The 22,125-nt window shown below is 36.4% G+C and overlaps 1 protein-coding gene across 1 annotated transcript; it reads right to left on the bottom strand.

Moving 5' to 3' along the window:
- Window positions 1-1,136: 1,136 nt before the first annotated feature.
- moxd1 (monooxygenase, DBH-like 1) lies at window positions 1,137-18,881 on the bottom strand. The gene is made up of 12 exons (XM_084433398.1): window positions 18,434-18,881; window positions 16,916-17,062; window positions 16,458-16,625; window positions 15,919-16,002; window positions 10,443-10,622; window positions 10,260-10,362; window positions 9,682-9,848; window positions 8,687-8,878; window positions 8,021-8,080; window positions 6,648-6,790; window positions 2,846-3,014; window positions 1,137-2,068 (listed from the first exon to the last, which is right to left on the bottom strand). The coding sequence occupies exons 1-12, from the start codon at window positions 18,701-18,703 to the stop codon at window positions 1,907-1,909; spliced, it is 1,845 nt and encodes a 614-aa protein (XP_084289524.1). The 5' UTR covers window positions 18,704-18,881; the 3' UTR covers window positions 1,137-1,906.
- Window positions 18,882-22,125: the final 3,244 nt, after the last annotated feature.

The raw sequence follows: 22,125 nt of genomic DNA, 5'->3' as shown, positions 1-22,125 counted from the left end.
TGGCAGTGTGAATTTGAACCGCGTGTGAACCGGGACACATTATCCGTGTATTTTCCGGAATCTCTGTGTGAAAGGGGCTTCAGGCTAACATATTCATACTAAAAGCCAAAAAACTTTAAATATGGCACTATTTCAGGGAACAGCCATTTGGGTGTCCGAAACCATTGTGGACGCTATTGAGTGCACTTATTCAATCTCACATTCAATCCCACTATGGAACTGTGTTCTAGAAATAAATCTGATATTGATATGAGGGTAGGTATGGCATAGATTCAGAGGCATAAGGTACTGTAAGTATTACATACAACAATGCAACAATAATAAAACAATGCATTGATATTTAGGCTACTTTTTACTTCTGATACTTAAGTACTTTTAAAAACAAGTACTTCTGTACTTTTACTTAAGTAAAAATCGGTCTTTACCACCTTTACTTGTAATGGAGTAATATTTGACCAGTAGTATCTTTCACTCAAGTAAGGAAGTTGTGTAGCCTACTTTGTTCACCTCTGAAAAACAGCCACTAGTAAGGCAGCTATATATACATGGAAAATTGAGAGGACACACATTATAAACAAATAAAATATTGTCTAGTAAGAGTTTTATTTAGATTTTTTATATTAAAATACTTTTCTTAAATTTTTTTTTTTAAAGATTTAATTAATGATTAGCTTTTCATCAATTTATGAACCTCCTACAGTTCCTACACAAACCCCAGTTTGAGAAAGCCTGACATATTTAATGCACTTCACATTGTTAATAAAGAGTGGAATAACTTTTCTTTCTCTTTGAATTTTTAAATGAATATGCTACAAGATTATTCTATTAAAATCAATTTGATAAATGAGTTGTAATAATAATGTATTATAATATTGAATAATATGTATTCAGTAATATATATTATATTACTGTTTATATATAGGACATTCATTTCTCCTTTTGTTTTATAAAGAGGAATAATTTTCATTTTCAGATGAACTAAACCTTAAAAGCAAACAAGCAAGCAAACTAAATTTAATAATGCAAAAAATTTAAAATAAATAAACATGTTAACCAAAAATACATTTGTAATATAAAATGGCCATGAGTGTCATTTCATTAAAAACTCCAGCTACAAATAAAGTCTGTAAATATTTACAAGAAATAAACATTTATTGCTTAAAAGACATAGACAGCATATAAAAAATGTAATGGTTTTGAATATAATGCCAGCATTCATTTATGAAACACACATTTAGCTTATAATGAGAGGAACACAGTTCGCAGAGCTCTGGACTGAACGCTTTTGCATGTGTTATTTTTTAGGCAGCTTTCACTTTTAATACAACTACCAGTGTGAATGAGATGAATGTATTAAAAAATATACACCACTTCTGAGGAGTTCTGCATGACAAGTACTTTTAACTGCTTTCACTGCATACAATGAAAGTCAATGGGGTCCAAAACAATATTAGACCTCACTGGCTTTCATTTTAAAATATTTTTTTTGTGTGTTCCTGCAGAAAAATGTTAGTCATACAGAGTTGGAACAACATGACAGTGAGTAAATTACATTTTAATTTTGGGGTGAACTATCCCTTTAACTCATAAGACACGGGATGTGGTGACATTTTGAAGATTTATATGCAAGTCATTTGTTAGAAAGGCTTTCAAAACCGCAGTGTGCTAACCAAAGGAGATTCCACGAGAAGGATGAATGATGCCTACATGAATACAGCACAGTTGTGGTCAGTGTTAGTGATAAACTTGATTTAGGTTAAGTAAGAATGTGTCACACAGTGCAATTACTCTATACTGTCTGCAAGGTGTAAATCTTGAGCTTCACTGTGGCTGGAAAACACTAGGCCCAGTGGAACCTGCTGTTGGTATGTGTGTTTGAGTACATGGGTTGAGATGACAGCAGACATTAGAGGTGAAAGCAGGTCTGCAGTATGAGCAAGAGACAAGCAGTGAAGAGCAGAGCGAGGGAACTTTCACAGTGAATTTCTGAGACGTTCCTACAGGTCACGACAGCAGCAGACGTCTGCTCTAACTTTAGCTCCGGAGGAGAGACGATCATTCCTTGAATCTGGTAGAGACAGAGAAAACAACTTGAATCAACCTTTTAGAAACCCCTTGAAAATACTGGACACTTGATATGGACACTACTGTTCAGATTTTTGGGGTCTTTTATGCTCACCAAGGTTGCATAATATTTCATTATGAAATATTATAACAATTTAAAATAACAGTTCTCTATTTTGATATATTTTAAAATGTAATTTATTCCTGTGATGGCAAAGCTGAATTTTCATCATCATTACTCCAGTCTTCAGTGTCACATGATCCTTCAGAAATCATTCTAATATGATGATTTGATGCTAAAGAAACATTTCTTATTATTATCATTGTTAAAAACAGTTGTGCTGCTTCATATTTTTGTGGAAAATGTGATATTTTTTTCTGGATTGTTTGATAAAAGAAAGTTTAAAGAACACCGTTTATTTGAAATAGAAATATTTTGCAGCAATATAAGTCTTTACTGTCACTTTTGATCAATTTACTGTATCCTTGCTACTGAAGCCAAACTTTTCAATGGTATTTCCACAATAAAAAGTTGTTCACATACAATAAAGAAACAAATAGAAATGTTTAAGATCACTTAACCAGCCAAATCATAGTATTATCTGAATATCCTCCCCTGTGAACAGCATATTTAATAAAAAACCCTGCTTCTTTTGTATTATTCGGCATCCACATCACTAGGTGTCAGTATACGTCCAAGTATACATATACAAAACAATTACTGAGGGCGACTTTAAAATGAAAAAATATAAAAGAATACTGCATAACCAAAATCACTCACCGACCACTCATCCTGGCCGATCTTGGAGCAGCGGACATTCATGGGAAGTTTCCGTACAATGTTGTTGAACGCTTTCCCTCTCTTCCTCGTCCACTTATATTTGTCCATGGCCTCCGTGAAGGAGAGGTTGCTGTATTTCTTAGGGCTCTTAATCACAAATGGCCAAGTTCTTCAAAAAAGCAAAAGAGATGGTTTTGGTGTAGTGCATTTACTTAATATCATAACCATACTTAATTCTATCCACATTTGATCACCCAAGTCTTTCCAATACATTTTTCCATACAGTTACAAGGAACGGGAACTGGAGCTGTCATCCAAGAGGATGCCAAAGCACATAAAAAGTCCATATGACTCTTTTGAACTAAATGATACATGTCCATATTACTTTTTTGAATTTAGATTATATGAAGCATCTGCTATTTACCGAAGACATCCCTAGCTCTCCCTAGTGTGTTCATGAGAGAAGTAGTGGTCTGATCATTTTTTTAAATGAATCTTTTAATGAATCGATTGCTCTTTTGCAAAACTGAAAAATTGTTCATAGTTTAGAGCACAACAACCTACATTTCCAACCTACACACCACTTTTATGATACTTTTCAGATTGTGTACTATATGATACTTTTCAGGTCAGTTTTCATTCAGTGTGGAGTAATTGCATGGAAACAGCAACCAGCACAATTCTTTTAAATTTGTCCTTTTGTGTTTCAGAGAACACTACTTGAGGGTAAGTAAATTATGGATTTTTTCCCCCTCCATTTTTCAGGTCAACTACTCCTTTAATTTTTAAACACTTTATGCTTGGCTTATAAGTCTATACATATCAACGCAAATATCATAGTTTATATTCATTTAATTACCTATAATCCAACTTAGCATTACTGAATTTAAAAAGAAATATTGTTTTAGGGTAATATATAATGTTTCGAACTTATGTGCTACTTGAATAAGGACATAATGTACTCACTGATCAGAGATACGCCAGAGGGTCCACATCCCCTCAGTGAGCTTTATAGGTGTGTGTGTGTGTGTGTGAGAGAGAGTGTGAGTAGTGACCGAAAGACAGAGGGCGCTTGGGGCAGAGCTTTTGAAACTAAATCTGTTTATAGTTGCCAGGTCTATTCCCTTAATCCCCCTAATTCCAGCATCTGAGCACAATACTGCTCTGAGCCTCAGGGGGTCGAATAAACACACTCCACCAGCAGGGCCCTTCAGATGTTCCTCATTTTAGACGTACACACACACACGTCCATCCAAAACACACATTCGCCTGCTCACACACAAAATCACAAACAAACATGTGCGGACATAACAAACCACACATCTCTCTCTCTCCCTATACAAACTCAAGGAATCTATACAAAACATCAGCAGCTCAGCAGACGCCCACAGAGTCGAAAACACGCAGCTGCTCTGAGATGTGGACCTCCCTTAAAACTCATATACTGTGTTTTTAGATTTATACCATGGTTGCGATAACATCTCGAAGAGCTATAGTTCCACCTATACAATTAGATAAGAGCCACTTATCTTTCTAGATGACTGCTGGAGAGCCGCCATGTTTGAACGTGTTACTAAACTGATGGGTTACTCAACAGTGATGTTATGATGTGTTTAGCATAACTGAAATTTCAGAAACATGTCTTGAAGATTGATTGATTATTTATTTGATCTCAGCAATGAAAATTGCAAACTGGGTTTCGCAAGAAGGGCAAACTAGATTTGATAACATCTGTCTTTTGGCTCTCTTAGAATGAGACAAACACATTTTACAATGACCATTCCAGATGTTCCAGTTGGTCGGACAAACAATTTGCACTTTCTGATGGAAGCAAGATGGCACATCTTCTGGTAAAGCTCTTGTACTGACATGACAGCAAGAACATTTGGATGATAAGTGAAAACATTTATCCTCACTTGATCATCTAACTACCCGGCAGGCCATCAATCAACCGCTGTTAAGCTATTACGTGACACCAGTCTTATGTGAACCAAGTTGTCATTGGAAGGTCTACCATTTCAAAGAATTGTCTCAAGTTTATTCCATTAAAATGAACATTCTTTCCTTTGTTTTTCACCCTGTTTCTCTCTGTTTTCTTATGTTTCATAACCTACTGTAGCTTACTGCTTAGTACATCCGCTTCCATTTATTTTAGCTGTACAGAACAGTCTGTTATCATGCAAACTGGTATTTATTTTAATTTCTTATTGTCATTATCTCCAGTTGCACGTCATTTTAATGAGATGTCCCATTCGATCTCGCAATTCAATTTCGTTGTTATAGAACATATAACACAGTTGCGTAGGGGTGGGACTTTTGCAGAGGGAATGTAAATGGATTTTTGACCTTTGGGCATGAATGAGGAATATACTCTCAATTGTTTTCTATAAATGTTGTTTCATTATGCATTGCAATGTCTAATCGTGTGACGTGTAGGGATGATGAGAATTATCTTTTGTGATATTCAATAATGGGAATGAGTATATTTATGTTCCTACTGATGTTCAGATTAAAAAAAATAATTTTTAACAAGACTATGTAAATATTTGTATATGGGATAAAATCGGATTACGGTATGTTACATGGATTACGGTAATAAGTGTTTAAGTGACCGCAGGTGTACGCTTGGTAACACATGACACTGATGAAGGGTTGAACCCGAAAACGTTTTGCACTTTATTTGTGGCCTCTGCACAATAAAATCCCGTGGGCTTTTTGGCCTATATTCGTGTGCGGATCTCTTTTTTCTTATTTTTGATTCCCTTTTGGATACCGCAAGAAGATATCACTCATCAGTTTGGGTCTAATGTTTGGCGCTACGCTTTTCCATCCTCTTCTTTATTATTGCCATCATAAACACACTGGTTTTTAATGCAAATTGTTTTACTGCACGTTGTTTTTCTTCTAGTTATTAGTGGCTAATGAATCTGAAGTCTCGCACATTCACAGAAAATAGTTTACTTCTGCATTGTAAAATAAGGTGGATACTCCTTACTCCGGACTGTAAAAATATCCATCAGTTTTGATGAGAACTCTTGGCCTTTCAAAGTATACTCTAAGTTGATAGCGTGCGCAAACACAGGTGTTCGACACTTGCGCTCTAGAAAGTTTAATCTTTGTCCATTTTCTGTGCTATTTCTCTCCAGAAGTTATGACTTATGTACTTGTTTAAACTGTCTCTTAACTCTTTCACACAAGTGCTTGTTAATTTTTCGTTTCTCGTTTCTTTTTCAGAAGATACGCAACTCTAGTTTAAACGATGTCTATCAAGCACACTATCAAATGGATTATACTTTGATAGGCTATGCATTCAGCTAAGTTAAGTATTCGTGTCAAAACTGAAGTATACTTTAGCCAATGAATTAGACTTTCCAAAACCCCGCCTTGAAAGATACATTGTACTCGGTGGCGCCAATGGAGCATGTCAGTAGTAGCATCTCTGTCCTGTCAAAGTTGTCAAAAATAACAGTAGCAAATAGCAGTAGCGCTTTTGAATATTAAAGTAACAATTGGCAATTGCTAAATAAGGCTGAATAGCTAAATGCAAAATGATTGACAGGCAGATAGCACCTTCAGTCTTCTGATTGGCTAAACACAAAAATCTAGAGTCTAGTCTCAGCCTGTCACAGACACATTTCTGTTATTTCAGGATGCTTAATACAGTCATATCTCTCAGGTAATTTGGATGTTTTTCTTGTGCAGCCTCATACTTCAGTGCCATTTACTTAATTTACTTAACTTAATGTGTGTATATTAACCACTAACAAAGAAGCCCTTTTCTAAGGTGTTTTTTCAGACTTACGTAACAGGCTCCTGAATCTCTTTGACCCCAATGAATTTGAGCTGGCCGGTGATTTCTGGTAAACTCTCACACCTGGCTAGGTTAACCCTGGGGTAGTACAGCAGATACGACAAACACATCTCATCGCGTGTACTAAGACCTCCCTGTAGAAAAAAAAAAAAGACATTCCACATTACTAGGGTCAAGACCTTGAAATATTACCCTGACATAATGCATTTGAATCATTGTAACAGCCAGAGGCCTGTGACAAATTATGCCCAGTACTGAGCAAAACTGAACTGACATGCACAGAGCAGCAAATATATCTTGATCTTTCTAATATGAATCCAAAACACCAGTGATTTGGCCCTGATGTTTATGGATTGTGGACTGTCTACAGAGAAAAAGCAGCTCGGCTCAGCCTATCAGCTCACTGGCTTCATGTGTACGGGCAAACGTCAGCAGCTGGATCAATCTCCACAGACTTGCAGCTGTTTGCAGACACATTGTTTAGCCAAGAGCCTGCTGTTGAGATTCAAAGACGTGTTTCTAATAGAGCTGTTCAGTTTGTAGTCCTAAAGTCTATAGTTTTAGTTTATAGTTCTACAGTTTTTTTTGTTGTTGAATTTTACATTTTAAATCACACACACACACACACACACACACACACACACACACACACACACACACACACACACACACACACACACACACACACACACACACACACACACACACACACACACACACACACACACACACACACACACACGTGTGTGTATATATATGTGTGTGTGTGTGTAATTTAAGATGTAACATTAAAAAAATAATAAAAAAATTGCTTAGTTGGTTCTTAAAGTTGCTTACAAGTTGATAAATTCGGACTACCGTAGTTGTGTACCTTACAACATGTAAAAGGTTGTAAACTTAAAGGGATAGTTCACCCAAAAAAGACAATTCTGTCATCATTTGCACCCTCATGTTGGTCCAAAATCTGTACAACTTCTTTTGTGAAACAAACGTACTTATCTTTTACATTCCACAGAAGAAAGAAAGTCAACAACATGAGGGTAAGTAAATGATTTTTGGGTGTACTATCCCTTTAAGTTGGTGAACAAAATGATAAAGTTTCAAGTAATATTCCCCACAGACCTTTTTAAGTCATGCATCAAGAAATGCTATTTTAAAATCCCATTAGAAATTCCCAAAGGAAGCCATGGAAAATTACCGCTCGGGGTGGCCTACAAATCAGACATCTTGACTGAACAGCTCTATTACAGTATTATTAAGGTTTGCTATTATCCAGGATTAATATGATAAATAAGTCTGTATAAGACACACATTTATACAATTGTTAAAAAAAGCAAACAAGACTTCACAAGCTTTAATCTTACCCAGGTCATGTTCATTCTGCCTTTAGTGTTGTATTTACACTCAGTGATTAGAGAATCTCCCTGGTGGCAGAAAAAAACAGGTAAGTTAATGCACGGTTAGTAAAAACATTCGCTTATCTGTTATGCTCACTGTTGGGTGTTAGCCAAACAGAATAGGTAATTAAAACTCATTTGAGTATAAACCGTTAAAACCTCGCTGATTGTTATCACAGAATAGAACAGGTCACAACTCACATATGAGTCACCTCTTGCCTGTAGGCCCTTTTAAATAGACACCAGTCTTACAGATGCACAATGTGCGCTGTTTACATGTTGAATTCATTACACCACTCTTAGGTAATACAAAGTGTTTGAAAATGGACACTGGAGCAGATAATGATAATCGCTCTATACTTTTCTACTACAATACTACTAATCCCTCAGCTATAAACTCTAAATCCTGAGAACAGTGTAAAGAATTTAGTCGGAGTAAATGTCATATTTAATTTGACCCAGACGTGACTGTGAGAGATAAAAGCACAGTACCACAGAACCTATTTTTTGGTTTTCCAAAAATGAATAAAGCAAACTGTGAGGTTCACTGTATCTGGTGATTAATGCAACACATCAATTTCACCCTCAGATGGAGCAATTAAGATTATGAAACTGAAATGGATTGTGACTGACAGGCAGGATGATCCTCTCCTGGCTGAGCGGCTGGAACTCCTGGAAGTTGAAATCAAACTGATCATCTGAGGCAAGTGGCTGGAGCTCGACCTGCTGGCGGAAGTGTCTGGTTCTGATAGCCCGTCCTGCCAGGTGAGCATGGAGCAGAACTGCAAACACATGAACTCCACCGGGCATCTCACTGCCTAATGACTTACAGGAAGAGAGACACGTTATACTTTTATTTTTTGGTCCGGGTTTTGAGAAATTTGCACTTACATTAAAAAGTTTGGAACTAATTAAACAATTTTTTGTTTGTTTTTAAGTAGCAAAAAACATTTGAAATAATCGTTTTCTGTTTTTATACACTACCTTCAAAAGTTTGGAATCAATGCAATTTTTTTAATTATTCAGGAAGGACGCATTAAATTGATCAAAAGTGACAGTAAAGATTTTCGTAATGATACAAACTTACTATTTCAAATAAATTATGTTCTTAATCGGAACTTTTTCTTCATCAAAGAATCTTGAAAAAGTTTCTACAAAAATATTAAGTAGCTGTTTTCAACATTGATAATAATAAGAAATGTTTCTTGAGCAGCAAATCAGAATATTAGATTGATTTCTGAAGGATCATGTGACAATGAAGACTGGAGTAATGATGCTGAAAATTCAGCTTTGCCATCACAGGAATAAATTATATTTTAAAATATATTACAATAGAAAACTGTTATTTTAAATTGTAATAATATTTCACAATAATTTATTGTATTTTTGACCAAATAAATGCAGCCTTGGTATGCATAAAATACTTTTACAACAGCATTTATTTATATAAATAGTTATTTGTGATAATATAAGTCTTTACTGTAATTTAATGCATCCTGGTGAATAAGAATATTGATTTCTTTCATAGTGATTCCAAATGTCTGAATGGTAATGTAGCTATCAAATATCATCTCACAGAGCGTAAATGGAGTGTAACCACTATAATTCCTGTGTTTTTGCGGTCTCACCTCCTGGAGACACTCCTGTGTGCAGTGTCCTTCTGTAATATAATCCTGCATACCTGGGGGCAGCATGTGGTAGAGACTGACCCACACTCCTGTCTCTATGACCCCAGCATCATAGCGCCTCAGGCTGGGGCTGTAGTACAAACGCAGGCCTGAACTGTCCACTATCCCTGTGGAGAGACCAAAACTCTGAGCTCAGCTCTTTGCGGCTTTAACCAACCTGATCTCATGGGAAAACATAACTATGCCTATGTTACGAGGTGGCGATATCGTATGAATACTTGATTGTTCGAAAAAAGAGTAAGCATGAAAGTATCCCCACCCTCAGCCACCAATTTACCAAATTTCACGATGAGATTGTGTTGGCTCGACCCTTACAGAAAAGCTCACTATTGATTGGCTGAAAATCATTCTAGCATACCGTGGAGACTATATTGATTATTTCATCAACAAATACATCAAATATATTAACCGACAGAAAATAACTGTAATGTTTAGTCATGTCATAGGTCTCTAAGTGAGGCAGGTTTGGCCTTAAACTGTTAGGGTATTAAATAAAAAATATATATAACATATGGTACCTCTTTGTAAAGCTGGGTTATCAAAGTGAATCTCCATCTGTACATAGACTGGGTCTATTGAGGTTCCTAAAGACATTCCAACATGTGGAGGATAGGTGAAGCCCTGCAATATATACAATACTTTTCATTCAATATCTGAAACTCTCATTATTTCAAATGAATATGAACTTATGAAATGATCACCTCTCCCCCGATAGCCCAGGCGAACAGGACGGTTTCGCAGGTGAAGAAGGAGTCAGGCATATTTGGATGGTAGCATTCATGTCCTCTATTGATCTCACTCTTGTTCAGATTGCTGTCGCACTGGTAGAGCAGAATGTGATGAACTAGATTCTCATGACCTTTCTGAATCAATGGCTCTATCTGAAAACACCAAACAAAGAGAGTGGAATATGAATAGCAGGGTTGTGCGCCACTCAGAATTGAATTGTAATTTCATTTCTGTATTTGAGTTTGAACTGAGGTAGCAAACAGGGTGCAGAATTGTTTGAATTGGAATGTGAGGAATTAAAATGGTATTACATTAAAATAGCCATCTCACTTAGCAGTACAGAAAAACCTTATTATTAAGGACTAATGGAGTATAAAATGTATTTTTTTTGTTTATTATCAGTGCATTTATATCATTATAGATTGAACCTGATATATAAATGTCATTAGCTCAAATCAATATTTATATTTTGTTTCAAAATTCAGTACATTTGACTTCCGATTACACCAATTCAAATTCCAGTTCAACAATCCTGTTAATGGGTGTGGCAAATTCAAACAGTTTCAAAGGGAACAAACTGTACATACATTTTGAAAATAACCCAACCCTTTAATATTTATTATTGTTCACAAGTTTGGGGGTTTGTGAGATTTTCTTGTTTTGTTTTTAAAAGAACTCTCTCATGCTCACCCACACTGCATTTATTTGTTCAAAAATACAGCAAAAAACTTACTCTTGTGAAATATTATTACAATTTAAAATGACTCTTGACTTTATTTTAATATATTTTAAAAGGTAATTAATTCCTGTGATGGTAAAGCTGAATTTATTTTCAGAACTTTGTAAATGTCACTTTTTATTTCATTTTTCCTTGTGAATTTTTTTTGTAAATCCTAAATAAGAACACTTTCCACTACACCAGAGCTTTGATAAAAGTAGGTTATCTTTTTAAAACACTCTATTTTGATCCTCTACAAGAAAACTGTGTGTGTGTGTGTGTGTGTGTGTGTGTGTGTGTGTGTGTGTGTGTGGATTCTTGAGCTAAAACTAGCTCGGATATCTTTGGAGTAGGAAGTGGGGGATTTTAGAATAATTTTTCTCCTCACAGTGGGCTTCTTCTGTCGGAACTGGAATTCTAAATAAAAGCATTTCCAACAGAGTGAACTGTGTCCTCTATTCCAGGGGCCTCTGCCTGAAGCAGTGGGACCCAGGGCCAAACAGTGGCTGGATAAATATTCAAACATTCTTTTATTTCCCTTCCACCTCCTCTTTTTTACCCATGGGGAGCCGTTTTGTTTTTTTGAGATCCCAAAATTAAATGAACATGTAACATTTTGTATAGTAGTATTACATTGTATCTAACTGATAACAGCATGTATACATTGTATCTAACTAATCCATCCAGTGTTGGGTGTAACTCATTACAAGTAACTTGAGTTACGTAATCAGATTACTTTTTCAAGTAATTAGTAAAGTAACACATTACTTTTTTAAATTACAAGAAAATATCTAAGTAATGCTAGTTACTTTTTCTCACAAGTGAGGAGGTGTTGTGCGCACTCTGTAAACATGATGGTTATTTTAGTTCTAGACTAAATGTAAATATGCATTTACTCATCTCACTTGCACGAAAACATTCAGTATTCCTCAAAATGAATAAAAACAGTAAAATGCAATCTCAGAATTTTACTCAAAACTTTTATGATTAACAATATTAAATTACACAACTATACTTTATGTAATTAATCTCACTTTATTAACCAATGTCTTTGCTGCTGACCTTCAGTGATCTAATTCAACCATACTAATAAGCAAAAATGACTTTAGATTAGATTTAGAAATAAGAGTGTTGAACTTCCTTCTCCTGTCTTCAGTTGAAAGGTTTGTTTTAAGTTGCTATGAAAGATGCACTTTTTTTTGTATAGGTAACAAAATTGTGTTTTGTCATTAAGAACACACTAACATCGCTTGCAAAATCGCATTCAAAAATGTTGCACCAGGGAATTCTGATAAAATGCTCATCACAGAGTCCATAAATAAGCTGGATGACAAACACATGCCTAATTTAAATATGGGTGGCCAGTTGTGATTTTATTATTAGTAAATCATCTGCAATATGCCTACAAAGCGTGCATGCAATCTGTTACAAGCAAATTAACTACCCTTTATTTGGGATCTTACTGTATAAAGTACACCCTCATCAGGCGTCAAATAGCATGAGGCTTATACTGAATAAGGACAGTGACAATATAGCCTGAATATAGACAGTGAGAGCATAGAGTCTGGAAAATCTGCTCCTGTTTGACAGTTCAACATCTGCTCTTTGAAACTGAGCAGGAACAGAGCAAGAAACATTCAGACACTGCTGTGGTTATATGAGGCAGCTGGCATCAGACGAACACAGTCTGGAGCTTCACAAATACCAGACTAGTGTATGTAGAAAGGAGAGGGTGAATAGGGGTCTCAATAATTATTCACTTGTTGGGTTTAACTGATATGTGTTCAGTTGATGTTAATGAAAGGTTAATTTGAGGCTAAATGTAATATCATGGTCCATTTACAGTACATGTACCCAAGTGATATGACAATCTTTATTTTACAGTACACTCCAGAAGTATTTTAGTCATTTACAATTGCTTGATTTAGGCCACAACTAAAGTCTGCATGCCACTGACTAGTGAATGCAAGTGTGCATTTGTCTGTATGTTTCACCATCTTGTAAAACATGGACTACTCAAGTCTATTCACTGTATAGAGTCTTTGTATCCATCACACTACATGCTGAACATTGCAGAAAACTAAATGGCTTACATTCATACTGCGTGCTGCTCACTTCTGCATGTGCAGCGCTTATGTTTTTGCTAAAAACGTGGAGCTGTAGCCATAGTGATGAATTCATGGAGATGAATGCACGCCTGTCTTTCCACAGCTGAATTTTACATAGGCACGGACTGGTGACTACAACAGTTAAATTAAATTAAAGGTTGGTGCATCTGAAAAATTAGCCTGAAAGGATGAAGCTTAATTGTAGTAGTTTATCATGTGATTAAAGTACCTATTCTGCCTTTAATTAAGTAAAACTTGAAAAGCTTAGTTATGGGAAGACTCTTTCATCTGGGTCAGAGAGTATAATTTCAGTAACATGTCTGATCTACAAATAGCAGCTGCAAAAGACAATAATAAGCAGGTGAGACATAAAATAGAAGCGAGGGAGACAGAAAGAGATGGAAACCGACTGCATGGTGACAACATAGCAAAATAAACTGATGTAAAAACAACAAATATGAGGTAAAACATACCATGTTTTGAAACATGCATGTGGAATCTAAATGATGTACAAATGGTTAAGCTATTCAGTAGCATGACAGTAGTTGTCATGAGAAATCTGAGTGTTTGGTATTGTAATGGATATATTTGGTCTTGGCGGAATAGATCTGCTACTTCTGCAGAGTAAGTACGGGACCTGCTACCGCCAATACTTACACAGACACACTGCTGTGATCATGTAAGACATGCTGCTGGTGTACAATATAGCATACATGAATTACCCATAGCAGATCCATACAGGTGGAGCTGGGGAAGGTGGAGGGTTTCTGAAAGCGCGCTGCACTGCTACAGCAAACACTGACCAAGTATTTTAAAAGTTGAGTAGCGAGCTCATTGGTTGCTGATGCAAGAGGAACCAATCAGCTGTGCCCTATAGAGAATAATGTGATTCCTAGCAGATTGAGTTAAAGGAGCATTTCACCCGTGGGAACATTAATCTTTATTGAAAGTGGGTCACATATGTAGTCGAAATGTAACATAAATTTCGAATTTGGTGCCTTCTTGACCGAGGAAAGACAGAAAGTAACTATTGCTAGATATTGCTTTTAGTTTCTGCAAGTGAAGTCCCATCCACTGATCTGTAATAGGTCTGTAGCGTGAGTGGGTCCCACCCCCTGGAAAAATGAGGATCGCGTGTTTGTAGTCTCAACCCCACTGCAAAGATATGGGACTTCCTGCTTAGAATGCATTGAATTTTCAACATTGAAATCCGTTTTTCTCCCGTCTCAGGGGAAAATTAGGGAATAATGCACGACCATTCAAAACTATGACTGGGTTTCTAATGATACAAAGCTTAAAGGGGTCATATAATGCCATTTTTGTACAAGCTAATATGATTCTTTAGGGTCCAAATTAAAAGTTTGTAATATACTTTAATTAAAAATTCTCATTAGTATTGTTAGAAAACACTCATTTACCTGCAAAAACAGCTCTGTTTTCAGCACGCCGTTTAAGTGCATGTGTCTTTAAATGATAATGAGCTTTGCTCACCCCGCCCCTCTGTTCTGTGCGTACACCGTAACACAATAACACAATAACCATAGCGCGTTGTTCATTATAAACGTGGGATTATGAATTATATTGAGAACGTCGAATAGTTCGAATAGAATTATATTAACCACGAATAGTTGGCACCGATCCTGTTTTCAGGAGCAGCTTCTTAGCAAAACCAGCTTTATACTGACCCTCGTTTGTAAAGCAGTCTGGTGAACGAAATGATTCGCGCAAACATGAAAGCATTGACGTTGATCGTGGGGAATATTGAAAACAAACTCAGCCACCGCGTCTTCAGCGGTTCGGATTTAGGAACATCAAAATGACTGCTGTGTTCCTTATTACACCCAAGAACAGAACACCACAATCGCTTAGACGCCATTCTGCTCATAGACAGTGCTCCAGCGTATCAACAATGACCGCGCCGGTCCGCACGGACTATGATTGACAGCTCACTCACTCACGAGGGCGGGTCTGTGTTGAAACGCTGCTATCAATCAACAATCGTGGGAGGGGCGTCCGACCGTGTGACGTCACAAAATCGACGGCTTGATTTGAGACAGGGGAAAACATATAAGAAGATTAAAAAAAAAACACTGGATGGATTTTTAGCATTTTATGATGGTTGTGTACAGGCACTGCCAACACACATTTCAGTACAATCAACTTGTAAAAGTGCATGTACCATTATATGACCCCTTTAATGCAAATGGGTGAAGTGTTCCTTTAAGGATATCAACTATTAAATCAGTAAAGATTGTCAAGTCTGATCCTCTCTGTCATACAGTATACTGTACAGCATTGGATCCGATTCAGTCTAGTGAATCAGTTCATCCTAAATGGTCCTCTCTTATATGTAGCATTTTCATGTTTCATGTTGTCATATTTAGTGTAAATTTACCTGTTGAAGTTTAATACTTTCAACGTAAAACTCCACATTGTTATGATGCCAGTAAAATAAATGGCACTGATTAAATTGTAGAAATTGTACAAGGCTATAATTTACCTAAACATGCATCTCTGGAATAGCTATTTTATCTCTGGATTAAACCATGACTTAAATGAATTCAAGTGTTTTAAACATTATGATTAGGCATGCTTTACCATTTACATAGTTTTATTACTCACTCTGATTACATGATGTTTCTTCTTCAGCTCTGGAAATCTATAGATCTGACACCAGTATGTTGTATCCTTATGAGGCACATGAACCTGCAATATTGAAAAATGTTTACAAAATTCCCAAAACAGTTAAACATAGCAGTTAGATGGCAACAACCAGCAATATTCCATTGTGGACTGGAGAGTGTGGACTTCCAGCTTTTTATTAATCCCATTTCCTATTTCTTTTTTCCTATTCAATGCTGAGCATTTGTTATGAGGTTGTAAATATGTACACTCTTATAAAATCTGGCATTTGGCAGTATCCCACAGGCATAAAAGGAGCCTTGTTTTCGTTGAAAATACCCAATCAGCAGGCAAAAGGGTCTGTATTTTAAAAGGATTCATATGTAACCACAAAACCTTGACATTTAAGGACCTTGATTTTTAACTATGCACAAATAGACAAAACAGTTGGCATAATAACACCGCCTTAGGCTAAGCTGTTCTATGTCACTCTTAGCTCATCAAACGCTCCAGCAGTCTGCTGCACGCACTTTCCTCACCTCCTCGTTCTGAAGGTCAAAGAAAGCTGTTCCTGCTGGGATGCTGGAGCTGCTTCCAGGGTTGAGTAATCGCAGACTCTTTCTGCCTCTGTTCATCCCATGGTAGACTGGTCCTGACACTCCCACGTCCTCCTCATGGAACGCCCAGATCACTCTCACTGTACTGCCCTGCTCAGTGACAAATTATGGGTAATTGTAAGCGTACTGTAAGTGCAACAGGCTTTTTATATAAGTAATAATTTGACAACATTTGAGGGAATTGAGTTTATTGAACTCCTCAGTAAAACACCATACTATTGTTTTCCCTTGAACAAAAGGCTATGTTCTGACATAATTACAACTGAGAGCGCAGTTACAAAGTTTTGGTTTGGTGCACGCTTCAAAAATTGGATAAAGAGACCCTGACACTGAAAGCTGTTTCTTTTTAGACTTATGGAGCCAGATGTAGTCAAACCTACCGTAATGACTTTGTCATTGTCATCACAGGTCTGGAGGTTTCTGCTGAAAGCCAGGACAGTATGTGTGCCATTCTCTCTGCCGTACAGAAGCTGGTAGCTCTGCAGTGGATCTTTGTGGACCTTTCTGTTCGAGTCTGTAAAGTAGTCCTGAGCAGAGTGAGGAGGAACCAAGTTAGTCCATCTTAGGTTTGCATCTTTTAAGTCTGAACCTGTTTTGATGGAGTATTGGGATCATGTGAGTAAATCCTATTGGTTTTGGTCTGCATACGCATGATCACATTTGATAACCTTTGATCAAAATGTTTGGTCAGCTGCACTCACAAATGCTCTATTTTTGTCCAATGCATTCAGACAGAACTACGGCTAAGTTTTGGAACAAAAACAGTCATGACTCATGCTTACAAAACTAAAACTTCAATGTATTGGTATAAAAGAGTCTTTAATAAACAATGCTGATGAATAGCCCTGTGTTGAACACTAATCATAAACATCTTGGACTATTCTATACATCATACAGTTAGACACAGCTGGATGGGGATTATAATGTGCAGAATATGAACAGCTGGGGTGGATGCATTCAAATTTTTTTTGAAAAGGTACAGTGTCTGTGCAAGTACTGTCTGATTAAAATCCAGGTCACAACCGGGCAGCTGATTATAGTCAGGTCAGTGGGTTACTGTCGATGATCTCATTGCAACAGATTTCAGAACACAAACAACAAACTATTACTGCAGATTTAAATGTTCAGACAGTGGTCTTTAATGTTTCTCACACTCTTGAAAAGTATGTAATTTTATTATAAACTCTATGTTTAAGTGAAATGTAAATAAAAAAAACTGTCAGAAACTATATAATATAGTTTTTGCGACCACTACCAATACAGATGATCTAACAATGACATGCAAAACAGATGATTATTATTTGCTTTATTTCTGCCTTATTGGCACAAATAATTAAAACAATACCAAACAATAAAAAAACATGCATTATGAATGCTTTATTAAGTTGTTTTGTGATCCAAATCAGTGCAGATGAGTTTTGATCTTTTTTTATGTATTATTTTGATCGTATGTCTATTACTACTAAGTTTAAAATGCTCATAACAGATGGCTGTTTGAATTGATGTAAAAAGTATGCAAAAATGATGCATTAAATAAGTTACTTCGCCAGTCGTGTGACCAGTGTTGTTTCCTATTGAATGCACAGTGGCATTATGGGATGGTAAAACAAATGAAAGTAAAAATAAAAAGTAACTTTTTTTCATTTTTACATATTGTTGTATAAGTTAAATGGATGGGAGCAAATGTTGTTAATGATTTTTTTTTTTTATCACAGATCCATAAAAATTGATACAATTACAAAAGACTTAAATCATTTCAGTAACCTGCTTAAAACTGAAATAATAATCAATCCAGCACAAAATTTACAGAGGTCAAAATGCAGCAGGCTCATTTTAAACTGTGAGCTGTGTATAATCAGAGATGCATTCACACCCAAAAGGTGCGTGCACACACTTACCATCAGATATGAACTTCCGTTGAGCACACCACCTATCACGATATCAGACGAAGACATCGCTCCGGTCGGTGACAAACCGAATCCTATATATCCTCTCGTTTCCACTTCTACTTCAAAAGTTATCGTGGACTCGTCAAATCCCCACTTAATGTTGTATCTCCCATCCGCATCTAGGGCAGCTGAATGAACGAAACGTGTCCCCTGTGAGCATGTCGAGCAGAAGAGTGAAGTTAAGAAAACCAGAGCGCAAAGAGGCTGATTTTCAGACATATCGAGCTGAATCACAAACAACACTGACGGCACTCAAGGACGCTTTTTATCCATAGAGCAGTTTATGGAAATATGCAACTTCCGAGGGCAAGAGTGTTTGTTTGCTTTGGTGCATTGGAGGCGAACGATCCTTTCAAGCGCTGGCAGCCTCCCACCGCTGAACTGTTGGAACTTGTGTGATTTCCCTTTGATGTGGAAAGACATGTCGAGCTGAACACCGTGTCTACGAGCGCGCGACGCGACACATGTCAAGCTGCCATTATAATCAACGGCGTGATTACAATACACTATTAAACTGTGAAGAATCACTTGAATGTTGGTGACTTGGTTTGGACTTGTGTTGGTTAGGCTGTTTTTCTCTGTTATGTATCTTCAAATGTAGGCTAATTATAACAAAACTGATAGCCTAATTAATTTTCCTCATCAGTAAGTGGAAAAGGTAGCCTTGAGCCCATCAACACTTCGGAATATGCATACTTACTTAATATTTAGTATGCAAAAAGCAGTACATCAATGTACTGTATATAAAATCATGTGAACAATACCTGGATGACCTCTACTGCAGTGGTTCTCAACCAGGGGGCCGGGGCCCACTAGGGGGCCTAAGCAGACTTCAGAGGCATCCCATCCCACACTTCATTTAAAAAAGACAAGGCAAAATATTGTTGTCGGCAATGTCAAAAAGGTTGAGAACCACTGCTCTACGCATCCAGTGACATTCTGAAGTGTGCCAGCGAATGTAAGATTATAAAAGTTAAAAGTCTCATTTACAAATAGGCTAATTAAGTAATACCACACAATGTTATTGTTCTGAATAGCAGCATTGTTGTGTAGATACAAGATATTTAGTATTACAGCACAATTGTGTGTGTGTGTGTGAGTATGTTTATTGCAGAACAACTCATTATGTCGGTGTGAAATGAACAGTTATGAAAATGTATAGGAATTAAAGTTGAAGCTCCAATTTCCTCCCGAAAAAGTCTGTAGGTGCCTACTTCACTCAGAGAAGCTGTCAATCATGACGTCACCCCCCCCCCCCCCCCCGTTTTTATAGCATCACATAACTTATAAAAAAAAAGCTAACAAACTTATTTAAAAAACAACAAAAAGCAAAACACTTGAACTTATATCAGTGTGATAAAAACTTAATCAAATGACAGAAACCATATTTGTAAAAAACTATTAATTATTCAAAATTTATAATTATTTGATTGTATATTTTGTCTCACGTCCCATTAGATTACATGGAGAGGGCGTGGTTTTTGAGCTATACTGCATCCAGCCATCTGGGGGCGATCGAAACATTTTGGCTTCACTTATCTTTTTCTTTCTTTCTTTCTTTCTTTCTTTCTTTCTTTCTTTCTTTCTTTCTTTCTTTCTTTCTTTCTTTCTTTCTTTCTTTCTTTCTTTCTTTCTTTCTTTCTTTCTTTCTTTCTTTCTTTCTTTCTTTCTTTCTTTTCAGGACTTGAGTGGCACACTTGGGTAAACATGTCGGTTGTCCATTATAAATATTTATGCGTGGAGACAACTGGGAACTGCACATCTTTGAATTATTGATTGAAATTCATAATAAAAGATTTTACAGCAGAGCAAGGGAAAACATCATATTTATACAGACATATCTTCATCTGAGAAAAACAAGTGACTCATCTTTCTGTAGTTTAATTACTGTACCTTATTTTTTGTGCTAGAGTAGAAGACAAGTTAGACAACTATATGAGTTTTGGAAAATTGTCATCTAGCAGGTTCTGTGTCTGTTTGGATACGCAAAATCATGATCTTAAAGACCTCTGCATCTATAGACGTTTGTGTGAAAGTTCCAATAATTGTAATAATACAATTTCATCTAGCCTTGGTTGTGTGGCAACAAAAGCTATTTCTATTCTATTCTATTCTATTCTATTCTATTCTATTCTATTCTATTCTATTCTATTCTATTCTATTCTATTCTATTCTTCTAGGGGTTTAAATTCTAAGGGTTTAAATGTGTGACAGATGACTGCCATCTAGTGGTGACAATGCATACAAGAGTAGGCCTACACTTGTAAAAAGAATGTCAGTCATATTCATCCTTCAAATCATCCATCAAATCCTATTCGGAGTGTTGACAAAATAGACGTGTGCTGTTTTAGACAAATTATTGAAATCTGAATCTTAGAAAGACAAAATACAAAGTATGGATTACTTTATTAAATAGATTCATTGCCTGGGCAGTGTTTAGGGCATTTTAATAGATGTAAATTGCCGTTGACATCAATTCGTGGACAGAAAAGTGGTAAGTGTATGTTAGCTCTGGCTTTGGACGTTTGGATGTCTTGGAAACAGATCGATGGTTAAAAAAATAAAATAAAATAAAATTCTATAGTGGCTAACTTTGGTTGTTTAAGAATGCTGTCTTGGAAACAGATCGAAATGATCGAAAAACTAACGATATTTCTATCGGCATAATATATTTAAGAAATTGTATTTTGTTTCACAATTTTTTGGAAACACCTGAGGCTTGTTTGTTATGATCCTCTGATTAATTCCATATAATTTTCCACGGACATTTACAATATCTACTTTGTAGTTTCATCTGACGACACTAGAGGACAGTAGAGTACAACGATTAGCTGAATGGCATCAATAACATCAACACTGTGGTAACCGGTGGTAACCTGTACTTTCGTCCCAGTGGCATGACTTCAACTCCCAACGACGTGTTCAAGATCAAACATAATTTTCCTACGTGCTGGGTCACCTCTTCCTTAAATATATTCTTCAGAAATCGTCGTCGTCGTCGTTTTAATCAGAATGAATGCTGCTTTTTCACACCAAAAACCAAATAGACCCCTAAGTATTTAGATGTATTTATAAATGTAAGAGTTGAAATTGTTGTTTTTAATGGCTATTTATGATTCAAAAGGTATTATTGATGCTATTGATGATATTATCATGGGAGGTTTCGTTAACAAGATGTGCTAATCATACTAATTAAGTGGTTTTAATGTGCTAACAAAGGGTTCGAGTCTTGGTATGTAGCCTATAAGTGTTAATTCCAATAAGGTAGTGTTTGGATCCTGGAATGAAGCGTGAAATTGCTTTTCTTTTGGAAATGTAGAATACTCCTCCAACAAAGTTTCAAAGTTGTTAACAAACAACTTTCCTTAATTTCCTCATCGAGAAGCCTGATGCAGCATTAGAAAAACCCTTTAAAAAAAGTTACTCTTCTCTTCAGGTGATGCAGCTTTCCTCTCTGGAGGCCTCCAACAGCGTTTTGAGAGCCATATTCCTAGATATTAGGCCAAAAGACATTACTATATTTGCGCAGCTATTTTATATAGACACTGTAAGTACTTTATGTCAAATGGGTGCTTTCAGTCGCATATAATATGCAGCATAATTGACTTCAGAAGCCTGTGCGGAGTTAAACTGCTGATAAT

This window comes from Rutilus rutilus (genome assembly GCF_951802725.1).
Source record: "Rutilus rutilus genome assembly, chromosome: 15".
In the NCBI taxonomy this organism is placed as follows: domain Eukaryota; kingdom Metazoa; phylum Chordata; class Actinopteri; order Cypriniformes; family Leuciscidae; genus Rutilus; species Rutilus rutilus.
This window is presented reverse-complemented; position numbering and strand designations above follow the sequence as displayed.

Bases quoted from the DNA above. Each gene is read 5' to 3' on its own strand.
- moxd1 (XM_084433398.1), bottom strand. From the start codon at position 18,703: ATGTCTGAAAATCAGCCTCTTTGCGCTCTGGTTTTCTTAACTTCACTC. The intron at 16,003-16,457 runs GTGAGGAAAGTG...TCAATATTGCAG, and splicing joins TTGACCTTCAGAACGAGGAG to GTTCATGTGCCTCATAAGGA. The intron at 8,879-9,681 runs GTGAGACCGCAA...TCTTCCTGTAAG, and splicing joins CACAGGAGTGTCTCCAGGAG to TCATTAGGCAGTGAGATGCC.